The following is a 24727-nucleotide window of genomic DNA, read 5'->3' as shown; positions in this document are numbered from 1 at the left end:
TGGAGGGGTCCTGGCTGCAGGACCCACACCTAGGGCCAGGGGCAGCTCTGGCCATTTCGCTGCCCCAAACACGGCGGCACGCTGCGGGGGGGGGTGGGGGAGGGCGGCGCTCTGCCGGTCCCGCGGCTCCAGTGGACCTCCCGCAGACGTGCCTGCGGATGCTCCACCGAAGCCGTGGTACCAGCAGACCCTCCGCAGGCATGTCTGTGGGAGGTCCACCGGAGCCGTCTGCCGCCCTCCCGGCAACCGGCATCGCGCCCCCCCCCCCCCCCCGGCGGCATGCCGCCCCAAGCACGCGATTGGCGTGCTGGGGCCTGGAGCCGCCCCTGCCTGGGGCTCTGCTCCCGCCCCCAGTTGTGGTTCCGGGCTCAGCTCCCTTACCCCGTCTGCATCGCCCCCCCGTCCCGGCGACAGCTCTGCGGAGAGGGGGCACAGACAGGGGTAAGGGGGGAGGGGTGCAAGGTAAAAAGTTTGGGGACCACTGGCTTTCAGCACCCTCACTGTAAAAATTGTTCCACCACCACTGTTTGGCCCTGCCACTGGAAACCTGCAAACAACACACGCAGCAATTCCGAGGGGCCGGGGCATTTCCAGTGCCCCATACACAAGTTCATCAGCACCCCAATTTCCGCCTCTCCTGCTGGGCCCTCAGTTTACCCCGAGCCGTGTGCCACACTGGACCGCAGCGTGTGAGGCAGCCATTAGGCATTGACAGGGGTTTCTTTTATTAAACGGGAACACAAAGAAGCAAGACAAATAAAAAAGTTCCTTTGCCGTCAGATTTGCCTCTAGCAGACGTTATTTGAGCCTTCTACTGAGCTTATAACCACAATCGGTCTCAGGAGTATTCTGGCTCTGTCACCACGAGCAGCCCTGGGAGCAGTGCCTGGAAAGGGATGGGTAGCTAGTGCAGCATGTGGGTGCTGTGAGTGCACCTCAGGCCAGGGCTGTGTGAAAGGAGCTTTGGGGGGGTGTCACTCTGGTTCCTGAGGGACACGTGGCCACATCACTTGGCAGCCTCAGCTGAAAGGGGCCCTCGAGGTGATCTGGAGGCGCAGTGTGGAGGTCAGGGGCCCTGCCCCGGCCGTATCTCGTGCAGGGCTCATGAGAGATCTTTGTTCGCCAGACCTGCCGCTGGCACCTATCCCCTGCACCTGAGCTAACAAAAGGGCCGTTCTCCAGCAAACAAAGAGGACAAGCCCATGATGAAGCTGGTGCTCTGCAGGCTGTGTGACATTCAGTGTCCCAGCCCAGTCCTCGCAGTGTGAGGCCCGGCGCCAGAAGGGACGTACTCAGTGCTACGTGCCCCACCAGCTGGCACAAGGGAGCTGTCCTGAAGGAATTCGGCCTTGGCGTGCGCTTGCCAATCCCCCAGCACTGTGGAGGGTGCGGGGGGCAAACCACACCTGTAAGAGGCAACACGGTTGGAGGTGCTGGTTTTCTCCCAGGGTTTCCAGCAGAAATGAATGAAAACCTGGTTTCGCCTTGAATTCGCCTTTATTGAGGTTGTGAAACTGGTGAAAGGGGCACAGAGGCCTGTGATTAACCTCTGCTCAGGTCACCCCGCTGAAGCGAGCCCATGGCCCATCCCTGACCCGTGCGCCCCAGCTGTGAAGCGTTTAGTCCCCATTGGCCGTTCAGCCCTCGGCCAAGCGCAGGCACAAGGTAGCAAATTGGTGCCAAAGGCAAAGGTGGCTCTTGTGCTATAGTTTGGAGGCCTGCCTGGCACAAACCAGCCTGAGCGCCCGTCTCCTCAGTGCTCCTAAGCCAAGCAGCCCCCACCTCGCACTAGCAGGCAGTACCAACTCGAACCCATACCCTAGCGGGGCAACGAGCTCCTTATCTCCTTGGCTGGCCCCGGAGCCAGGCTGTTTGGTGGACACGCCCTCCCTGCCCAGGCCCATCTTGTTGGCCGTTGCTGTCCCTGCCCCATCCTATTCTCCCCCTCATGCCAGGTCATTCCTGCGGCTGAGGGGCCAGAGCACTGAGTGCAGCCCAGGGATCGCTAGGGCAACCCCTTACGCGAAGGCAGCAGCCAGCTTCTTCCATGCAACTGTGGCGTGGCAGGAAAGAACCTTGGCCTGTTCTCAGAGGCCTTGGAAAGAGGGGAGAGCCCTTATCTCCTAGGAGACAGGGTTTGGGCCTGTGCTTTCCTGGCAGCTCCCCAGTGGCTGCTCCTCAAAGAAGCAGGGCACGGCTGGAGGCAGCTCCAGTTGGGTTGCAACCCCCAGTGGATCACAGCAGCGGAGCTGAGCCAAGTGTCTGCCCCAGGAACAGGCCTCCCAGGCAGGAACACAGATATCTGCCTCCAGCACTAGGGCGTGGGCCCCCCCGCCAGAGATGCAGTAGAGCAGCCGCTAGCATCCCCCTGGGGGAGTGGCTCAGCGGACTAACTGCCAAGCAGGAGACTATGATTCCTATCAATCCCGCCCCTTGCTGGCCAGGTAGGAGCAGGGCCGGCTCTAACTTTTTTGCCTTCCCAAGCGAAAAAAAAGAGCGTCGCCCTGCCGTAACCCCTTCCCCCTGCCCCCTCGCGAGCGCTGCGCCGCCGAACTCCCCCCAATACCACGCTGCCAAAGCCCCCGCCCCCCCCCGAGCACCACGCCGCCCAAGCCCCCGCCCCCCGCAAGCACCACGCCACGCTGCCCAAGCTCCCGCCCCCCCCAAGCACCACGCTGCGCCGCCGAAGCCTCCCGCCCTCCCCCCCGAGCGCCGCACCGCCCAAGCCCCTCCCCCAGCGCTGCAAGGCTGAAACAAAAACAAACAAAAACAAAAAAACCTTCCAGCACCGCCCGGCCGAACCAAAAAAACCCAAACAAAACAACCCGAGCGTTGCCCCGCCTCGCCCCAAGCACATGCTTGGTCAGCTGGTGCCTGGAGCCGGCCCTGGGTAGGAGGAGGGGGCAGAAACTCCCTGAAAAGACCCAGGAAGGGAAGCAGCCATGGTGTGGCAAGCCAGCTGCTGAAGGGAAGCAGGAAGAAACCTCGAGGGAATTGCGCAGAGTAGGTTGCAGCAGAAGCCCGGGAACACGGTGGAGCAGGGTGTGATGTCAGACCCGCAGCTGGGACCAGGTCTGTGTGGGACTTATGGGGCACAGCAGCGATGGGGCAAGCAGCCAGGGCAGAGGGGCCCCAGTGAGCCAGACAGGCCTAGCAGTACGTGCTTCTGAACCATGGTATACCTGGCACCCGACTGGTATCGTAAAGGGCTGCTGTGCCACAGTGCGGCGCATCTAATTACCCTGATGAAGGCAGGGGCACCCCCATGCTCCCAGCTGTACACAGGTCACCTGTGCCCAGAGTAGAAGGGCATAATCGGTTAAGCACATGCTGGATTTTCCTCCGTGGTTTCTTTTGGCCTTATCAGAAGCATCAGATACTGGCCTCTCGTTTGGCTCAGGCATCAGGAGACTCGCAGAGCATGGGCCCACTGCAGCATCTTTATTACCAGGGATCATACATCGGCCACAAACCCTGACGGACACACACAGCGAGTAATGGAGGCCAGGGGAGGCTAAGCCTCCCCAAACCTTGCGCCGCTGGAGTGGGGGAGGGGCGGTGGCAGATTTGCCCCCCCCCCCGCAAAAAAATCTCCACCCCCCCGCCACTGCCCCAGGACTGGAGGAGCTCTCCTTCCCTGCCATGGTCACATTTTTTTGGCGTCATTCTCTGGCATCGTTTGTCCCCTCACACCTCATAGGGGTCTCGCAGTTCCTGGCAGGCCGCCTCATGGGAGAGCCAAGTGCACTTCTGGCCGGCCAGCCCGCAGGCACGGAGCGCTGTGTGTGTGTTCCCTGGCTCCACCCCGTTCACACCGGCCACAAACACCCATCAGACGGCAACAGATAGATCATCTCAATGGCCGTTAGGCACCTACATCCCTTGGAGGATCTGGGGCTAAGTGACTTGGCCAAGGTCACGCGGGAAAGCTGTCCCGGGCCAGCCCCTAACCACTCCAGCTCTGACCGCTCAGGCCTCGGGAGTGGGGCAATTTGCCCCTGGCCCCGGGTCCCACAGGGGCCCCCACAAGAGTTTTTCAGGGCCTGTGGAGCAGGGTCTTCACTCGCTCCGGGGGCCCCAGAAAACTCTCGCAGGGCCCGGGCCCCCGGAGCTTCTTCCGCGGCAATTTGGTGGCGGGGAGTCCTTCCTCTCCAGGACCCGCCGCTGAAGTGCCCTGACGACCTGTGGCGGGGGGTCCTTCCTCTCCAGGACCCGCCGCTGAAGTGCCCTGAAGACCTGCGGCGGGGGGTCCTTCTACCCCAGGACCCGTCGCTGAAGTGCCCCAAAGACCCGCGGTGGGGGGTCCTTCTACCCCAGGACCCGTCGCTGAAGTGCCCCAAAGACCCGCGGTGGGGGGTCCTTCTGCCCCGGGACCCGCCGAAGTGCTAGGTCTTTTGCGGCAATTTGGCGGCAGTGGCCCCCTGCCGCGGGTCTTTGGGGCACTTCGGCGGCGGGTCCCGGAGTGGAAGGACCCCTCGCCACCGAATTACCGCCGAAGCGGGGGCCCCCAGCCGCCGAAGACCCCAGGTCCCCTGAATCGTCTGGGCGGCCCTGCCCACGAATCCCCTCATTGTCCTATACCTAGAGGTGTTCACTGCCCTCTACACCTTGCATGGTCTCTTGCAACACGTTAACACCTTGCATTACACCATTGCATTTAGCCGTGATACTCTGGGTACCTTTCCCTGACCTGAAGACAAGCCCTGTGTAAGCTCAAAAGCTTGTCTCTCTCACCAGCAGAAACTGGGCCAGTAAAAGCTCGTCTCTCTGCTATCCTGGGCCCAACATGGTTATGCCGCCCATTCGCTGCACTCAGGTGATCCATTAAGGAGAACTATATGAATCAGTGTCTATATTGCAGCTGATTCAGCTCCCTGATGCACTTTGGGTCCAGGGCAGCTCAGACCCCACCATGATGTGGGCAGTTTAGCCAGGTACAGCTGCTCTTTGGCTCAAACCTGGCAGTGGCAGCCTGGTTTGAGCACATCACGCCTTAAGGCCGTTTCCCGCCTGCAAAGGCAGCTGTGAATGCTCAGTGGTTGGGTGTCCTTGGAAGGCACGGACGAGGCAGGTGGTTAGAATGCAGAATCCCCACCCTGCACTGGACTTCAGCCTGCACGGCCCCTGTGCAGCGAGCAGGCGTTATAAAGCAGGAGCTGAAAGGAGCTGGAGAGAGACCCGCCTTAAATGCCACTTATGTGGCAGTGGCATCGCTAGCACTTTAAGTCAACGCTGGCTGTCTCTTTCTGTGCTCGCTCAGACGCGTTATGGGCTTGCTGCAGAAATTGGTCAGTGAGGTTCTCTGGCCTGTTACACAAGAGGCCAGACTGGAGGCTCAGCATGGTCCCTTCTGTTGCTAAAATCTATGAACCGAAACCTCGGGCTTGTGAGTAGCAGTTGCTGCACCAGGAACAACCTCGTCGAGCCCCAAACTGGCATGAGTGTGTATCATTAGCTGGATTAGATCTGGTCCCCATTGTGCCAGGCGCTGCACACACAGTGAGACACAGTCCCCTGCCCAAAGTTGTCCCCATTTTACTAATGAAGAACAGAGGCCCAGAGATGCCACTGGGTGTGTAAAACAACATACGTGGCCATAACAGCAACGGTCACATCGTCTCCTTTGTTCACATGGTCTTGAGGGCCAAGGCTGTTAATTCACTAGTCCACAATCACGCAGCCAGTCTACGGTGGCCCAGAGAATAGAACGCGTCCCAGTCCTTAGCCACACCCTTTATTTCATCCTTGAGCTCCGCTCCCCGGAGGAGACACTGGCCTTTCTGGAGGCAGCAGCTCTCACGCAATCCCATGCCCCTCAGTGTGGATGCTGGTTTAGAAGCCTCCTCTCACCTGGCCACCGTGCCCACTCTGGGAATACTAGAACAAGGGCGCGGTGGCCAGAGCCATGCCAGTTTGAGACAGGATCATTAAATACTACGAGCCTGGTTCACCATTGCCTTGGGGCTCCTTCATGCCATTCCAGCAGTGTCAAGGGACCAGATTCAGCCACTGGGAAACAGCCCCATGCTTACCCCTTTGTATTAGGTAGGCCTGGACTACACGTAAAAATTTGCTCGCCCAAGCTCCATCGCTGAGGATTGTGAAAAATTTCTCTTCCTGAGCACTGTAGTTGGATCGACCCAGCTCCCGGTGCAGCCGTGGCTACATTGATGGACGAATTTGTCTGTCCACCTAGATCCCACCTCTCAGAGAGATTTATTAATTACATTGGCGAACCCCCGCCCATCGATGTAGGAAGCGGTTATATCATGGTGCTACCACAGCACAGCTGCACTGCCAGAGAAGTGCAGCTGTAGCATAGACACAACCTTAGTCTGTGGATTCTTAGATACAGCACAGCTTTCAAACCCCATTCTGCCAAGCCCCCACCCTAGCTAAGTGCCCAGACACATCCTATGGCTTGTAGCAGTGTTTTAAACTCAGTCCCTTAACTCAGTTTCTGGACAAACAGAGCAGAGGCCTGTATCCCGAGCTGGTTCCTTCACGCCGTCTGCTCTGACGATGGCCAGCGTTTCCCATCGCTCGTGATTCTGTTTCTTGGCATTTGGTGGGTTTTTTAAAGCATCAGCTCCCGGAGTTCGATAAGTACCTGAGAATTTCAGCTTTCATTTAATCAAAATAGTAAGCAGCTGGGTTGCCCAGAAAAGCTGGAAAATATAGCCCCTTAAAGGCTCAAACACCAGAAGGCAAAGAAAGGGGATGGATCACTCAGCGATTGCCTGCTCGGAAGCATCTGGCATTGGCCACTGTTGGAAGAGTTAGATGGACCTATTGGTCTGACCCAGTATGGCTGTTCTCATGTTCTTAAACGGAATCTAAAATTAATTTTTTTAATCTCATGATTTTAAATCAATCTGGTGATTTTAAGGGACATTAACATGATTCCTGAGCATGTGGGGTTGGTAATCCTGGAATCTCTTTAATGACATTAGATTTTTCAACCCCTTTCACCTCCTGCAAAAAACGAGTGGTTTCTCTCCAGCCTTTCAGCATATAAGAAAACAAAACAAGTGCTCCAACCTTGCTTCCACACAGCTCCCCCAGGCTCTCTACCTGCAGCCTCCCACCCCTCAAAGCTCAGCAACACGCTCGGGTTGAGTTGTAAGAACCTGTAAAAATCCCCTAAACAGCTTTTTCCTGCCTTGCTAAAAGCAAATGCTGCCATCTAGTGCTCCTACAGAGAATAGCAGCAGAGCCTTTTCGACCATTTGCTGGTATTGCTCCTGAGCAGCCACACATCTTCTAAAATGGCTGAAGCCCAAATTAAATCATATTCACCAAATCCTCCTAGCAGGCCTGGGGAGTACCGGTTAAACGACTTTAAAATATTTCTTATTGCTGTCACGACTCCCGTGCTTTCTAGTCTCTGCTTTCCTTCTAGGACAGTGGTTCTCAACCTGGGGGTCGGGACCCCTCAGGGGGTCATAAGTTATTACATGGTGGGTCATGAGCTGTCAGCCTCCGCCCCAAACCCCGCTTTGGCTCCAGCATTTACAATGGTGTTCAATATATCAAAAAGTGTTTTTAAATGCATAAGGGGGGGGGGTCACACTCAGAGGCTTGCTGTGGGAAAGGGGTCACCAGTACAAAAGTCTGAGAACCCCTGTTCTAGGACAAGGAGCGTTTACAAAGTGGCAGCTTTAATTTTGTGAACTGTTCTGTGCACCGGTGAGGTAGAAGACAGGAAAGTACGTCAGCACTTCATAGTGCCCCCCGGGGGGGGGGGGGAGGGGCTTTGGAAAGGAACTAAACTCTTTGGGGCAGGTGTTGCTGTTTGCACAGCACCCCGTCCAATGAGCCCAATTTTAATTGGGCCTTATGGGCACCACAAGCAACAAAGGAGAGGCAGCTTCCATTTGACCATCTGCAGCTCCTCTTGTATAAGGTCCCATAACGCTTCTTAGTAGGGAATCGTGGCGTTAGCTAGTCAGAATAAATGCAGGATAACTCCCAGCCCATGCCCCCTCTCACAGAGGCATTGCCTCGCAAAGGGGTACAAGCAAGAAAGGCGGTATCAGCTTTAAGCAGGGGAGCAGCAGGCAAGGAGTGATCTGCCCTGCTCCCCTAGTACACTTCAAGAGCAGTACTTTTAGCAAGGACAGCCGGGCCAGGAGGTACTCCAGAGCGTTCTAGAGAATGTCTTTATGAAAGGCGGACACGTACTTTTGCCAAAGTTGCCATGATCCCACACTAACCTTCACACCTGAGATGCAGTTTGAGGGAAGAGACACCTTCTATCCATTCTAAGCTGCCAGTGAATGATCTAACAGTACGACAGTTCCCACCACCTCCCCAAGGACACGCATAGCACTCCAGATTATGGACAGAAGAGACTCTCCTTGAGCAAGTAAAACCACATACTCTGAAAAGTTAGAGATCACGTCAAACCACGGTGTAAAACCCCCACATGATACACGCAGAATGGCACTAAGGTTATAGTCTGGGAATTTCTCATGTGCTTTTGTTTTATGTTTTAGAGCTTAGTTACTAGGGGAAGTTTCTACCACCATTGTCCTGTTGCAGGATACAGAAGTTTAGTAGCCGCTGCCTTGACCGTGGTTGTACAGATCCATGTGTTGCAGTCACTCATCTCACAAAGGGAAAGGGATGTATTCCTGGTCTGGACAGCTGCAAGGCTGAAGAGACAGGCTGTCATCTGTTCCACGTTCCAAGATGCACCCTTTGTGCACAGACATAACGTTAGGCACAAGTGTTCAGCAAGGCCCTTTGCTCCAACAGCTTGGCTTGTGCACGACCCCCTGGCCCCTCGAAGCTGCTGACTCCAGGGAGGGTAAGATCTTAGAGAAGGTCGACAGTCAAAATTCACATCAGTGCAGCTGCGTGCGTCTGGTGAAATGGTCTCCCATCAGCTTAATAACTCCACCTCTGGGAGAGGTAGGAGCAATGTCAGCACATCACTCAGGGGTGTGGATTTTCACATCCCTCAGTGATGTAGTTCTGTCGGTGTGTAGTATAGACCTGCCCCTAGAAATGCTCTGCCCTTTTATATGGCAGGCCCGCAAGCCCATGGATCGCCCCACCCCAGCAAGTTTCACCTATTACTCAAAGGACTTTGTGCCATGCACACGCGACAGAAGACAGGAAGGAAGGCCTGCTAAACTGCTTACAAGGCCTGTATACCACCCTACACCACATCCAATGCAATTGTAGTAGGAATTGCTGTTGCTCAGCTGCACTGAGGCTTTAGAAAGGAAGCATCCTTGGGTACCGACAGGTGTAGAAAGGAACCCATTCCAGGCCAGCACATTGAAGATTTCACACATCAAGGAAGCTTTTACTTAGCGTAGTTGAGTATTTTGACAGTAGCACATTATACAATTCATCTTAATACTTAAACAGCCTCTTCTATTAAACAGCAGTTAAGACAGCATCACTGGAGTTCATGGGGATTTTGCTCCTGGCTCCTCCTAAGTCTTCCATCTGGAGTAGTGACAAAAGGCCTGCTTCTCATCCGTGTGTGCCTCAGTTTCCCCCATGGAAATAATTAACACTTCCCCACATCACTAGGAATAAGTTCACTAACACCTGTACAGATCTGCAGCTACTAGGAATGAGCCTCAGAAAGAGCTTTCAAGTAAAGAGAATGTCTAGGCATTGCAAGCTGTCCCAGAACGAATACACCTTGCAGTGGGTTTTAGGTGCCAAGTGCTGCAGAGAACAGGAGGTTTCCAAACACACACAGAAGCCACTTTTTAAAACCTTTGATTGTGTAGAATACAGCAGATTCTTGTGGTATGTGATGTTCTACCCAATCCATAGGGCACAGAATCTATGCTGCATTTAGTCTCCAATGCTCTTGAGATACACATGTAACATCTAGTTCTCTTTTGTGGGAGAGTTAAGAGCTGGCACTTACATGCTTTTAAAGACAAAAGTGTGGAAAAACATCACTTAGTAATGTCAGATTACTGAGTACAGTACTGATTTTTTTAAAAGGCAGATGTTCATTTTCTAGGAGAGAAAATCCACACAGGTTATCATCATCTCAGGCTACATAGGAAATGTAGGTGTAGTTACAGCTGACAATCGTGCTCGTGCTCACACCCCTGAAAGATGACGCCTTTTGGTGTTCACATGGAACCGTGTGTCAGACCTTCTGTTACAAGGGGCAAAATGCTTAGGCACCAGGCCTGCAGCCCTGCATGAGGAGGAGTTCCTTCTCCGAGCCTGTCTTCATCTATGCAGATGTTAAATACTTCAGAATAGCTGTAGTTTTACTCCAAGACAATAGCCCCACCCTGCCTGATGGGGCCTCTACACACCGCCATACTACAAAATTACACCAGTCATTTCACCACCATCTAGTGTCAGGCAGATGCATTTCAGCTCTATCAGCCTGGCATTCAAAGGAATGTGCAAGATGACTTGTTCAGCACACCATCTGGAGAAGGTAAGAGATCCATGACAGATGTTCAAATAAGCTTCTATGGCAGGAATTAGACTTATTGACAGAAGTGGCAGGGTCACACTGTTTGGAGTTTTGTTACATTAGAGAATAGCATCTTTCAGGAAATGTCTAAAATTCTCCCTGACTTGTCTGGTTTGAGATATTCCATTAGACAGTTAACTTAATTACTACATGACATCTAAACTTGGAACAGTCTGATTTGTGTAACTGATGTGCTCTGTCTAGCTGGCCAAGTTTTATTTAGTGAAATGTTTAGTTTAACCTCCATTACTTGAGTCATGGGAGCAGAGACAGGTTTCCTTTCCTCCACATTTTCCTTTCCTCCAGGCAGGAAGTCCTAATTCCCAGCCTCATATACATCAGGTAGCAATGAAACAGACATGCATTTAAGGCACTAGTTGTTAGAAGTTGTTAGAAGTAAAGCATATTTAGATTTTATTCCTAACCAAGAGGGCATTTAACACCATTGGGCCCTTTCACATCAGGAATGTGTGTATGATTTGCCCAAGCCATAATATTGTATTTCCCTCCACCCTCTTTCGCAGGCAGTAGTTCTTAAATCTTAGACCTGTCCACTCTACCATCAGAGTGATCCTATATACTGAACAGCTACATGCCTTCCAAACAGCAACTTGTGATTTTGGAGGCTTGCGAGCACAGAAATGGGATATGGAACATGGAACAGCTGTTCTATGGTGAGTTAGAGTGCGCACTCTTTGAACATCAAGAGGTGGCACAGCAGAGATCTTAGACAAACTAGTACTGCTACATATAAACAGGTTCAAATGTCCATCCCGAGTGGAGCCCTGCATGGGACTATTTTTAATCCCGGTCCCACCCACTCCTGTTATGACAGTGGGTCCTGCAGGATCCCAGTCCCACTGCAGGGACCCTACACTGATCCCATGCAGGGCTCTAGTCTAGAGCTCGCTTGCTTTCCTGTCCCAGATTGCTAACTCCTCAGCACGTGAAGAAGAATGGCAGGACGACGTGCACCAGTTCAGGCCCTTTAATCTGTCTGAGACAGGGTGCCGAAGCACAAAAAATGATAAAACGGTCTGCATTTTTACAGCAAAAAACCTACAGAAATTTATAGGGAAAAAAATATTTTTGTACATGGGGTAAAACGTTATAAATTCAAGACAACTCACAGACAAGGGGAAACTCCCACATCTAGCACTCATTTCTTTAAAAAGTTCACTTGAATAGCCAGGCAGTCAAGCTGCCGCTCTCTTTGAAATGATAGTTACTTTTCCCAAGTGGCTCACAGTACTGCTTTGCTTCTTGGAATGTCCTCAGAAGGCTCCGTGTCAAAACAAGGTGACAGAATAAAAACCCCAGAGTCCTTTCAGATAGCAGGGGAAGGAAGGAAAAGGGACTGCTTAGTCATCAAATTTTATCTTCTTCCCTTGTGGCTTGTGATCTCCTCCTCCTCCTCTGCCTCCCCGGAAGCCACCTCCTCTACCTGGAAAGAAATTGAAGAGATCAGGAACCAACGTTGCAAGAAGTTAGTACATGGACAGCACATGGAAGGGAAAGCACGTTACTATCCCAATGTGCCACCTCAGAGAATCTGAAAGTATGTGCCTGGCCTGGGATTAGTCAGGCAACATTTTAGATAAGTCAAAGACTGAAGCTGATAACATGCCAAGCTTTGGTTATACTTCCTTCGTACCTCCAAATCCTCTGCCGCCACCTCGTCCACCGAATCCACCTCGGCCACCCCGTCCTCCTCTTCCTCCACGTCCGCCAAATCCACCACCAAATCCGCCGCCAAATCCACCGCCACGCTGACCATCACCCTTGGGCTTGGCATAGTCAAGGATCACTTTGTTTCCATCAATCTCTCCATCCTCCATTGCTTCTTTAGCTGCTTTGGCATCTTCTGGGCAGCTGAAGTCCACAAACCCAAATCTATGCAAGGTAGTGAAAAGACATGAGTTCACCTTCCATCAAAGTGAGCCACGCAGCAGTTCCACCCTTCACCAGAATACCATGCACACTGAAGAGCTACACTGTAATGTATGCATTTAAAAAGATAACGCGCTTGGGGGTGGGGGGGGGAGAAGGGGTGGAGTTTCCACTGTATTTGGATTCCCACCATCCTATAAGCTTTAGTCTTTCGAAGTTCTAGCTTGTTAACACCATGCCAATTTTACATGTGCCTTGTTTATGTAACCTGCTCCTTGCAGCAAGCGTGCTAAATGTAAAGGAGGCAAGTTCCCTAGACTATGCTGCTTCTTCACAATACCTTCAGTCCAAATTACTGCGTGTCTAATGTCGGCCCAGAGATCAAAGCTGTGACATTTAAATATCCCTTAAGAGGCTCAATGTAACGAACTGGTAATGAGCTACAGGGGGAGTGGGGGAAGGAAGGAGGGAGCAGCAGAGTGTAAAACCTCATCAAGAAGGATCTGTTTGCACTATTAATATTGGCCCACTGGCAGTCAGAGCAGAAGATCTACACCATTTTTCATGACCATCCATGGGACTAAGCATCCGACGAAGTGGGTATTCACCCACGAAAGCTCATGCTCCAAAACGTCTGTTAGTCTATAAGGTGCTACAGGACACTCTGCCGCTTTTACAGATCCAGACTAACACAGCTACCCCTCTGATACTAAGCACAGCTTGTTACACAACACCACACATCCAGTGTCGCACAGCCTTGGCTAATCATCCATCTGAAGCCAGAAGGTGAATATGCCAGCACTGAGCACTTAATTTTCTTCTCGTGCGAATCCACAGGCTGCCACTGATTTTACGGCAGGAAGGAGCTCATTGAGAAGGGAGGCTGTTACACCTTTACTGTTCACAGGTGTAATAGAATATCCAAGATTGCACACCTGTTTCCTCTTAGCAACTAGTTGCCAATGTTATTAACACCAATTTGAGGTCAGTTAGGATTTCAATTGATTAATCTAGACTTCTTCCAAGTTCCAATTATACCGTCTCCAGATTAGAATTTAACATACCCTTTGGATGAGCCAGTGTCTCTGTCCATGACTATTCTGGCATTGACAGAACCCTCAAATGAATCCCTCAACGTTTCCTCTGTGGTGTCCTCAGAAAGGCCTCTGACAAACAGCGTTTTGGTTTGTTCTAAAAAAAGAGAATCCATTTTCAGATCAACCACTTTTGTAAAGTTTCTGCCTTAAGTAAGAAATGTGAGCCAGGTTCCCAGCCACGCATACATCAAGCCCTTTTACGTTAAAAAAGGAGACGTTAGCCAGTTGAACACTGTGGACTAATCTGAGATGTCAGATAAAAAACATTATCTACATCAACATTACAAGGCTGCTTTCCTGGGCCACAACTACAAAAATAGAAAGGCCAAAAACATTTAAGTGACTGACATACAAACAGCTAAGGTGTTTTTCTTTCGAGATTTTAAAAGGAGGGAAAAATATTAGCAGCTTATGCCAAGACATTCCCCCGCCTTTGTTTCTGACCTGGAAAAAAACCTGTCCTGTTAGACTTGAAGCATTTACAAACAGAAATGCTCATAAAAAACAAGTTCAGTTGTGAAGGCATAATCGTAACTACAATTAACACAGCCTGATCAGTATTTTACTATCCAGAAGAATTTTGAGATTATTTCATCAGTATCTCAGTCATCATATCCACCTCTTAAAAAGTAACTCTTGCTGCTGTTCACTGTTCCTAGCATCTGAGAAGCAGGTCTTTTCCACACCATTTGTCCACATCAAATGATTTTTGGGGAAGATAATTAAGTGTACATGAATTCTAGCTGAATCAAAAAGTCTCAAAACCTCTGTAGGTCAGGATAAAGCACAGGGCACTTACGACTAAATCCTCCTCTGGAGTTACCACTGCCTTTCTGTCCAGCTGGTGTGCTGAATTCCAGTCTGATTGTTCTGCCTTCAATTTCTGTGTTGTTACAGGAATTCAAAGCTTCCTTAGCATCTTCAGCTGTGGAAAATTCGATGAACGCATATCTAGGTGGAGAGAAAAATTCTGATCAGACTGGAGACTTGTTCCCATATGGGCCCTGAATAGCACGAAACAAGTCATGCTGCCAATATTCAAATCTTTACTACAGGGCTGGATCACTTAGGTTTCGTTAGTTTTTTGGTGGGGGTTGGGAGGAAATAACTCCACTCTTACGCACCCTTTAGGCTTGCCCTGGTTATTTTGTGGCATCCTGATAGCAGAAGCTTTTTCAAACAGTTCTTGAAGAGACTCTTCTGTTGCATTGTATGAAAGGTTGTTCACAATTAGAGTCTTTGACTCTCCACCTATCAGGAAAGAGAAAGACAACTTAGAGCTGCACATTTACAGACAGACTTTTCCGAACTAAACAGCTTTTAGGAGCAAGAGGGAATGGGGTATTTTCAGGATTATGTATCTTTCCTCCACTTCAGGATCTGCCTCAGTCACCTGCACAAGGTGGACTCTCAAGCACAAACTAATAACCTTCATGCACTTAACTGGCATCTAGTGTATTATATGTCAGGGTAATTGGTACCTGGACTAGCAAGATTGTTCAGAACTGGAGAATCGCTGTGTAACTTAAGACTCCAAAGGATTTAAGAATGGTTTAAGTGCTCCTTTGTGCAAGGTGCTGCTGGATTAACAGCCTTCAAAACAAATCCAAGAATATTCACCAATGTACCACACTTTCTCTCTTGGTCAAGGTCTAGAGAACGAAGGTACTTGTTTCACAAGGCCCAGTATGATAGGGGCAGGTTGACTCAAGTCTGAACTGATGGACCTCTTTCCCACTAATATGCAAATTAGAATAGTAGCCATTGCGATTTTTTAGAACTATTTAAGATGGCATGAAGTGTATGGGATTGAAAGTAGAAAGAAAAGAGGAAGAAATACAAAGGATTCCCTCCATGTTACCCAAAGGATTTCCTGTGAACTGCTCTGATTTGCTTGTGATAGCATCACAGCCTACCTAGCCCGTCTTGGTAAAGCTGATCTGTGTATTGGCTATCATGTACCTTTAGCACATTATAGTGTTGTATAAATACCTTTCTGTGTCTCTTGATGGCTCTTCTCTCCTGTGTAGTCTAAGATGATAGCACGACCCTCGATTTCAGTGCCTTGCTTCTCCTCTAGTGCCTTGTCTGCCTCAGCTTCTGTTTTAAACTCTACATAGGCAATCCTAGAACAGTAAAGACAGCAGATGAACAAGCTGTTTCTTTGGGGAGCATTGAATATGCACAAAAAGCTAAAACCAAAATAATGCTTTCAGGACAAGTACTGAATTTCACTTTTCTAATTAGCAGTTGAAGACAGCAAAAAGACATCAGTCTACATTAAAAAGGCAACGCATGCCTGGGAAAAAATTAAACTATCACAACTACATACCCTTTACTGCTCCCGTCCTTGCCAGCCACTAGCCTGATTTCTAGCGCTTCTTCAAATACTTCTCTCAATTCATCCTGAGTTATACGGTAAGGTAGATTCTTAACAAAGAGTGTTCTGGCATCTCTCTCTACACAAAGACAAAAAAAAAATTACGATTCCCTAGTACACTGTACCACAGTGAACAAAATGCCAGCACCAGGAAAGCTAAAGTAATTCAATTATATCACCAAAACACAAGTAAAGTTGATATTTTATATTTGTGCCAGGAACAGCTAGAATTTTACACATTAAGGGCTCTACATCCAATAGTAGAAATATCTTTACCACATGCTGTTTTGCTAGTAATATGAACATTCCCCCAAACACAATCCAGATCATGTTGAATTGTCTCCATATTTGAGACATACTTTGAAAAATCTCAACCCATGTAACAAGGCTTTGATAAGGAAGCAGTGAACTAATACAACCAGAACTTGTTACATTAGATTAGTTTAATGGTTTCTGATTAACAACAAAGGGCTTATACTAGAGGTGCAATTTCCTTCTTGACCAGTATGAAGATGCAACAAAAATATGGTTTTAAAAAAGCCATTAACCATTTCTGCAGGTATTACTACAAACACCAAACCAAACAGGCCAGTAGCAGAGTCAGTCAGTCACGGGCTTGCTTAACACGACAAGACGCATTACCCAGAAATCTAGCGGATAACTAACTTTTGTTCTTTTTCATACCTTTCTTTGATTCTTTAAGGATTTCTTTACTCCTTGCTTTCTCCAGTTTGATTTCCAAACCCATGAATTTCTTCCCATTAAATTCAAGGGATTTATCCAGATCCTCGGCTGATGAGAAGTCTACATAGCCAAACCGCCTGAAAGAAGGAAGACTTTAATATCTACACTGAACTTTGGAGTTAGTGTCAGAACACATTGTGGAAGTGTGGTCAATAAGGATATGTCTACGCTGCATTATAAACCATGGTCTGTGCAACCCAAACTTATGGAGCTGATGTTTCCAAACCCACGCTTAAGCATCCACACTGCACTGTAAACCTGAGCTTATGATTGCTGGACTCAGGTCTCTCAGCCATGCTACAGCACCCACCCTGCACTGCACAGACCTCTTGACTTGGGCCTGTGGCTTGAGCTGCATCCACACTGAAAATGACAAGGGCTTAGACCAGAATCACAGTGGGGCTCCCTTAGGATCGAAGTCCTGCTTGCTTGCTGATACGAGTCGGACAGATGTGTGTGTGGATGGAAAGGGGACTTGGGCTCAAAACTGAATCAGGACTGGACTTCGGTTATGTTTATGCTACTCACCTTTTAGTGGCACAGCTGTGCCGCTAAAAGGCATGCAGTGTAGCCGCTGTTTGTCAGCAGGAGACATTTCTCCCAATGACAAAAAAACAAACAAACAAAAACTCCCACCCCCGAGCGGCAGTAGCTGTTCACACCTGTACTTTTGGTTGGCAAAAAACTTTTATCATTGGGGGGGTGGGGGTGTTTTTCTCCACACCACTGAACAACAAGTGTGTTGCTGACGAAAGTCCAGTGCAGAGAAAGCCTTAGGGTATGTGTACACTGCACTCTAAGAGCTGCCTTCAAAAAAAGAGTTAATGATTGAAGCAGCTTTACAGTGCAAGCCATCAAAATATAAACCTTACCCAACTAACAGTAGTCAGAAGAGCTGTGCCCCTCGACACGGAATCTGTCATGTTGATTGCTTTCCTAAGACAGCAAGTTTTCAGACTGGAACTCAAATTTAGAGATCCAAATGCATCAAGACAAGTTACATCTCAAACCAGCACCTGTCTTTAAAGCAGTCCTGAATTCAAATCATGACAGATTTCTTGTGCCTTCCCAGGAAAGTCACTTAACCTCTTTCAACATCTGTCAAATGGACACACTTACCCAAGTCACACAACTAGTAAGAATTAGTTGTTCAGTACTAAATATTTTCAGAAAAATGAAACTAAATTGCCCCCAAGACACTCAAAAAATAGCTCTTTATAAAGCAGAATAGCTTAGATTCATCTGCCCAAACAAGGGCTATACGTAAATTGCATAAAATGAAGGCTGCAGCCTTCCTCTTTGATATGGCCATGCTGTCTGAAGCAGCTACCAGTCCTGAGAGGAAGTGCTCCACCTTGTTCAGAATTGCATAAGGCTGAACTTGGGCTAAACAGTTCCACATAGTATCCAGTGATCACTTAAACATTTTGCTTGTCTCAGTTATGCCTCCTAACTGCCAGTAGTTTACAGCTTAGTATGAAGACAAAGTGGCAGCAGAATTATAGTGAAGAGCTTACTTGGAACCACCAATTCTGACTTGCAGAACTGGAAGGTCTTTTTTGCCAAAGAACTCCTTGATGGCAGTCTTCAGTTCCTCATAGTCCTTGTTGGCGTTCAAGTTTCCCATGAACAGGGAGAAAGCTGAAGCAGTTTCTTTAAGAAAAAGTGAAGTTAGGCAAATTAAAAGGATGATCAAATTGGAGGCATCTTACTCTAGAGGACTACGGCACATCAGTTTATATCAAAGTCACATCAGACTTCAGTATTAAGTCCCTAGTATTCATCATTTGTGCTGGAAGCACCATATAAAAGCCAAAGATTCAAACCCCATAGTGCAAGTTCCCCAGCTAGTACCTTCCCACATTAAATGAAGAAATGTTGAACATTCTCTCTGGAGCACTGCAGTAAGGGGAGCCTTGACTTTAGCTGCACTCACATTTCAGGCTGCATCATACTAACATACCTTCAGTTTTCTTTTTCTTGGCTTCTGGAACACTTTTTTGCTTGGTCATTTCCTTCTTTCGTTTTCCAGGAACTTCCTTCACAGACTCTGTAGTACAGGAAAATACATTAGAAGGATCTTAGAATAAAAAGGCATCCAGTGACACCCCGCCCCCCCATCATGCTGGATCAGTACTTGACTATCTTGAGAAACTTTCATTGTGATTTTTCCTCACATCATTTCACGGAGTGTTCATCAGTTCCAGCTTTGGAAGACAGGGTTGGACACACTTCTTGCCTACTGCTGCTGTAGATGAGTTCTGTGTATTACTAAGCAGCAGGGATTTACATAAGCATAGAACATTCAGCTCACCTTCCTCTTCATCATCATCATCCTCATCATCGTCCTCATCTTCGTCGTCGTCATCCTCATCCTCAGAGTCTGCCTTTGCTTTCATTGGAACAGCTTTCACTGGAGCAGCTTTCTTTCCTTTTGCTGGGGTTACGTCCATTGCCTCAACTTCAGAGTCTGAAACATCAAAGCAAACGATCTTTCTTGGGAATGGTTCAATACCTGTGCAACTGAGCAAAGAATCTTCACCACCCTCATTTCCGCTCTGGTAAAATGAGCCATGCTTCTCTCTCTTTCGTCTTATCCATTTCAGTTTGCAAGCTCTTTGGGGCAGGTGTGTTTTACAGTGCTTAACACAACTGGGTCCTGGACATGACTGAGGTCTCTTAGCTTATGTCCACACTGCAGTGAAACACCTGTGGCTGGCCTGAGTCAGTTGACACAGGCCAGCTGTGGACATTTTATTGCAGTGTAGACGTATTCTACCATTAGTAGTGTCCAGTAGGTAGTAACAAGCACCACAGAAAGCAGCAATAGGAAATAATTGTTAAACTCTAACACACTCCTTAGTTTTATTTATAGGCATCAGCGGCCTTATAAAATCAGGTCTGCCCTATGTGAAATAGGCAAGCAAACTAGTTTCAATAATACAAAGAGCTCAGTACATTATTAGTGCCATGTCAGCCTCTGTGGGTTCAAGCCAACTAAAAACTTGTGCATTTTATAAATCATCAGAATTATATACTCTAAGCCTTCCCATAACCAGTGTAGTCTACACACCATCGTCTTCCTCATCGTCATCTTCCTCATCGTCGTCATCCTCATCGTCGTCAGATTCTTGCTTTGCAGATACTGCCACAGGTTTTGCCAGTACAGGCTTTTTGACTGCAGGCGTCACAGGCATTGCTACTTCCTCCTCAGACTCATCTGTAACAAGAGTTTATCACTCACTAGTCTGTATGCTACAAACGAGCACTTATCCCAGGGGAGAGCGAACTACAGCCTGTGGGCAGGATTCAGCCTGGGGGATTGCCAGCCCCGTGGCTCAGCAGGGCTATGGCCTGCCCTGGCCCCAATCCCAGAGACGGTCAGCACCACATCCCTGCGGCCCCTGTGGGAGGAGAACAGCGGGCTCCATGTGCTGCCCTCACCTGGAGGCACTGCCCACCTGCAGCTCCAGTTGGCCGGAAATGGGGAACTGCGGCCAATGGGTGCTTCAGGGGGTGGTACTCACAGGCAAGGGTGGCACGCAGCGGAGCCGCCTGCCCCACCCCACGGCATGCTGGCCACTTCTGAGAGTGGTGCAGGGCCAGGGCAGGCAGAGAGCCTGCCTCAGCCCCACTGCCACCCCAGAGCCGCTCGAGGTAAGCGGCGCCGTGCCGGAGCCCGAACCCCAAGCCGTTGCCCTGAGTCCCCTCCTGCACACTGCACCCCCTTCCCATACACCGCACTCCAATCCCCTGCCCCAGCCCTACATTCATGGCCCTGCATACAATTTTCCCTCCCAGATGTGGCTCTCAGGCCAAAAAGTTTGCCCATCCCTGATTTATATGGTTAATTCAGGTTTGCTCAAGAAATGTACTCTATGAGATGTTGCTAAAGAAAGCTGTGAAAAATCAATCAATCATTGGCTTGAACCATGCACGACAGGGAGCCCATGAAGCTTCCCCCTAACAGCTCTGCTACTTTAACTTAGTGCTGACCTCTCTACCCTATTCCTTTGCTATATAAACCCTGTGCCTCATTGGACTAAAAACTGCCAGTTGTGCTGAACTGTGCACTGGTTGTGATATGGCCAAATAGGAGCTATTCAGTTTGAGGTAATTTTGTTCAATTATGGCAAAGCATTTAACAGAAAAGTGAATTTTGACTTGCCAGAGTCATCTTCATCCTCCTCACTGTTGTCGTCTTCCTCCTCCTCCTCCTCCTCCATGTCTTTTTTCTTCGCATTTTTTCCATTTTTAGCTCCTTTGGCTGGAGTAGCAACTGCCTTCTTGGCTGGAGTGGCAACTACCTTCTTGGCTGGAGTGGCAACTACCTTCTTGGCTGGAGTGGCAGCCTTTTTGCCAGGTGTAACTGCTGCTTTTGGTGTTGCCACTTTCTTTTGAGGAACAACCTTAGAGAAACAGACAAGTCAAATGAGTGTACACAACTCCTAAATTAGATTAAATTAAACCCACCACAATCATTCATCCAACTAGCGTCTCTGCTGCTGTGACTAAAAAGACCGCATGACCAAACTGTAAAGCCACGCTGGCAGCTCACCGGGAACTAAAGGACTGTTCCCCATTTGCATATATAATAAGTCTCCCTGCTACATGTGAACTTGTGCCACCTCTACGCCTGTTTCTGGCCCCTCTCTGCCTCCACAGCTAGGACATCTGGAGGGGGTGGGTTTACCAAGTATAAAAAGAAACCAATATTAAGAACCCTTGGTAAGAGCTGAGTATTAATAGTTGCCCTTTTTGACAGAACTACTTAGTTTCTGATGAAATGCCCAGATAGCTAGTTTGTGTTTTCTTCCTTATCTCTATGGGAGAGGAATAGAAAGGAGAATACAATTAGTTTAGTGCTCAAGAAGCCAGCCTTTCCGCAACAGACTCAAACTTTTACAGTGCCAGATTTGAAAATTATTTAACTACACTCAAAATATCCATTTGCTAATGCTAGTTCCTTGTCTCATCACTTATGGTATTGTCTCATCACTTATTGTATTTATTCCCCTATTTCATTCACCGAAGCCTTCTGGTTGTGTTTCCCAAATGAGTAGTTTATTCCCAAAGTAACATGGAGCAAAATAAAATCCAGATGTAAAATGATCACCTCTTCCTCGCTACTGTCCTCTTCCTCTAAGGAGTCATCGTCCTCCTCACTATCTTCGACATCCTTTGGGGGAGGAGGAGCCACTTTTTTCTGTTTGGCTTGATTCTTCGGGGTCTTAAAGAAAAAATGTAAAATATGAACATACATTAAACTACATTCTTTTATAGACATTTTTGTAAATTGGAAAAGTACACCAAAGCCGTAAAACATTTAAGACAAATCCCATTTTAGCAAAATTGTTTCCAAATTGTGCTTGCACACACAATTGTTACAACTGCATGGCACCACTACTTTCATATCAAATTTAGAAATCTGCTGGTCTGTCACCCTGTATCATGCATCATTTTCAGATCCTCTAAAATGCCTGCTCGTGAACCTGAGACACGAGGGGAGGAACGAGGTTTGGAGCCACGCGGAGCTCTTCCTGAACCTGCTCAGTTTGTCAGGTTAATACACGCGCAGCCCGTGAATAAAGCCGAGCGATGGAGAAATGGGGGGTGGGAAATCCCTCCCCTATGGGAAGTCACGCCTAACACCCGGCTTCCCTCCCGCCCACACAGGGCCATGCTGATCGAGGAGCCCACACGCCTCGTGGGGGAGCCGTCAGCGCTGCGACCAGGCCGCGGAAAGTCCAAGCGCTTCCCCTGCCCGCCCGAGCCCCGGGAGGGCTCGACAAAGGGCCCTGCACCATGTGGGGCAGGCGGGCCCGCGCCGCGTACTTGCTGCTCCGGAGACACCACGTGGCCACCCCCCCCACGCGGCGCACGCAGCCTGAGGCCTTCCCATCCGGCAGCGCGAGCCTCCGGCCCCGCCTCCTCCCCCCCGCGCGCGCGCGCGCCCCGACCCCCTAGCTTCCGTCGCGAGCCCCGAGGGGAGCCTAGAAACCCTCCTTCCCCCTCCCCCCCCAAAGGCCGGAAAGAGGCCTAGAAACCGCCCCGAGCCCTGCGGAGCCGGGATGCGGCACCCGGCCTCGGGGGCTGGGAGAGGCCGCGCGAAACCTGCTGGCTTCGGGGTTGCGCGGAGGGGGGGGATTAGAAGCCCCCTCTCCTCAGGGAGCCGAGAAACCGCCCCCCGGCACCGCCCCCCGACGGGGGCCTGGCCGCCGCTCGCCCCTCTCACGGATGGGGCCCGGAAGGGGCCGCCTCGGGCCCGCCGCTCCGCGGGCCGGGGCCTGGCCGCGGCAAGCGCGCGCCCCTCCCCTCCGGGCCCCGCGCTCTCCGCGGGCCTCACCTTGGCGATCTTCACCATGATGGCGGCGGGGGCGTCACGGGCCGGCGCGCGGTCCGGGTCGGCTGGGTCCGAGTGCGACAGGCAGCGCCGGGAGCAGCGACTCGACTGTGGCCTGGGCTGAAGCGAAAGAGTGAGAGCGCCGCCCCTCCCCCCTACCTCCCTCAGCTTATGCTTTGTCCCGCCCCCCTTCGCCCCGCCGGACCAACCCCTGCCCGCGTCGCGGTTAGCGCCGCCCTCCCGCCCAAATGCCGCCCAATCGCTGGTCTCCGAGGGCGGAAGACGCACCAATCCGCGCGGGGCTGCCACTGACCAATTGGAGTGCGCGTTACAGCGAGGGGTCGTGCCCGCTGGGGAGAAGGCGCAATGTAACCAATAGGTGGCGGCGCTCGGATGGGGGAGGGGGACCTGGTAAAGGAGCAGCGCAGCACGTGGCTCCAGGAAAACCACGTGCACCTGGGGGGCTCAGGAGAGAGGGAGTCAGAGGGGTCGTTACGTTACCCCATGGCTTGGCTGGGGGCCGGGAGCCGAGACCAGCCTGGGGCTGGAGAGCAGCCTACCCCTGGGGGACTGGCCATGGGACCACCCAGCCCTGGGGATAGGACTGGGATAGATGGAATTAGGCCAGGGGGGCTTGGGCTGGTGATGGGTTGGAGAGGGTGGTTTCTTCCCTGATCTATGATCGCTTTTATCCTGCTACCCATCACCATGGTATCTAAGTTCCTTACACATAAAGTCAATAGCAAAGACCCTCACAGACTTTGTAGCGCCTCAGGCATGGATCCCTTTTCAGGGTCAAATGTTTACCTTGGATAAGGTTTTTTCCCCTTTTGGTTTGTGAGTGTTTAAGAATACCCACTTTCCACCTCTCTTTCCCAGTCTCTCTTCATCATGATCTCTTTTCCTTCCATCTTTACCCTCTGTACTCTGTTTCTACCTCATTCCACTTGCTCTTCTGTGGGGCAGGCCAACATTGCTAGTGAAGGTACAGTAGCACAGCTAGGCATACTGGTGCTAGTTTTAATCTAGCTCAGGTAACAATAGAGTAGCTGGCGTGGCACGGGTTAGCAATCAGAATGCATACTCTGGCACCCCGAGTCCGTGCTGATGCCTGTGCCACTACGTCTGCATTACAATCTATGCCTACCCTTACTACAATCACACCTTCACTTGCAGTGTAGACATCCCTGCCGAGGGTTCTGCTCACTTCAAATGGCAAGTGAGACAGTCTTGAGTTTAAATAGCACAAAATGTAAGAGCCATGAAAATATGCAGATGACAGATTCCATCTGACACAGTAAATGATCTTTGCTATTGTTGGACCCTATTTTGTACAAACCATCCAAAATGTCACATCCTGACCAGTACAAATCCAGCACATTTTAGCTGACTCTACCATTATCAATCATGTTTATTATGATAGCGTCGAGACCAATCAAGGTCCCGACCCCACTATGTTAGGCACTGTTCAAAGACAGAGTAAGAGGCAATCCCTGCCTCAAAGAGCTTATGTTATAAAATGTCACCCCCATCTCGAAGTGTAGACATACCCTTAAAACATCTGCTGTGTCAGTAGCTCCTATAACTTCATTTTCTGTGAAAGAGTGACATCACAACCCCCTCGGACTTCTTAGTCACTAACTAACCAGCATCTGTAACATTAGTTCCCCTCCCCACTCTGTACTGGAAGGCTGCAATGTAACAACTTTAACCAATGGGTAAGTAGGGAGTGTGATAGAGAAGGGAAGGCTCTTTGCATCTGCTTACCATGCTAATCAGTTAAATCAGCAAGAGGCTGGGGT

At 50.0% G+C, this 24727-nt stretch overlaps 1 protein-coding gene and 4 non-coding genes across 5 annotated transcripts; all 5 read right to left on the bottom strand.

The window, feature by feature from the left end:
- Positions 1-11444: 11444 nt before the first annotated feature.
- Positions 11445-23085, bottom strand: NCL (nucleolin). The gene is made up of 15 exons (XM_045030599.1): positions 22929-23085; positions 21699-21812; positions 20751-20991; positions 19656-19802; positions 18897-19052; positions 18546-18632; positions 18100-18235; positions 16523-16659; positions 15791-15917; positions 15451-15584; positions 14583-14709; positions 14258-14409; positions 13426-13552; positions 12126-12364; positions 11445-11915 (listed from the first exon to the last, which is right to left on the bottom strand). The coding sequence occupies exons 1-15, from the start codon at positions 22944-22946 to the stop codon at positions 11833-11835; spliced, it is 2025 nt and encodes a 674-aa protein (XP_044886534.1). The 5' UTR covers positions 22947-23085; the 3' UTR covers positions 11445-11832.
- LOC123378124 lies at positions 13104-13241 on the bottom strand. The gene has a single exon (XR_006582466.1). It is a non-coding gene; the product is annotated as a small nucleolar RNA SNORA75 (small nucleolar RNA).
- Positions 14008-14076, bottom strand: LOC123378130. Its single transcript, XR_006582472.1, has one exon. It is a non-coding gene; the product is annotated as a small nucleolar RNA SNORD20 (small nucleolar RNA).
- On the bottom strand, positions 18309-18376 carry LOC123378129. Its single transcript, XR_006582471.1, has one exon. It is a non-coding gene; the product is annotated as a small nucleolar RNA SNORD82 (small nucleolar RNA).
- On the bottom strand, positions 18708-18788 carry LOC123378131. The gene has a single exon (XR_006582473.1). It is a non-coding gene; the product is annotated as a small nucleolar RNA SNORD20 (small nucleolar RNA).
- Positions 23086-24727: the final 1642 nt, after the last annotated feature.

This window comes from Mauremys mutica, chromosome 9 (genome assembly GCF_020497125.1).
Source record: "Mauremys mutica isolate MM-2020 ecotype Southern chromosome 9, ASM2049712v1, whole genome shotgun sequence".
Lineage (NCBI taxonomy): Eukaryota > Metazoa > Chordata > Testudines > Geoemydidae > Mauremys > Mauremys mutica.
This window is presented reverse-complemented; position numbering and strand designations above follow the sequence as displayed.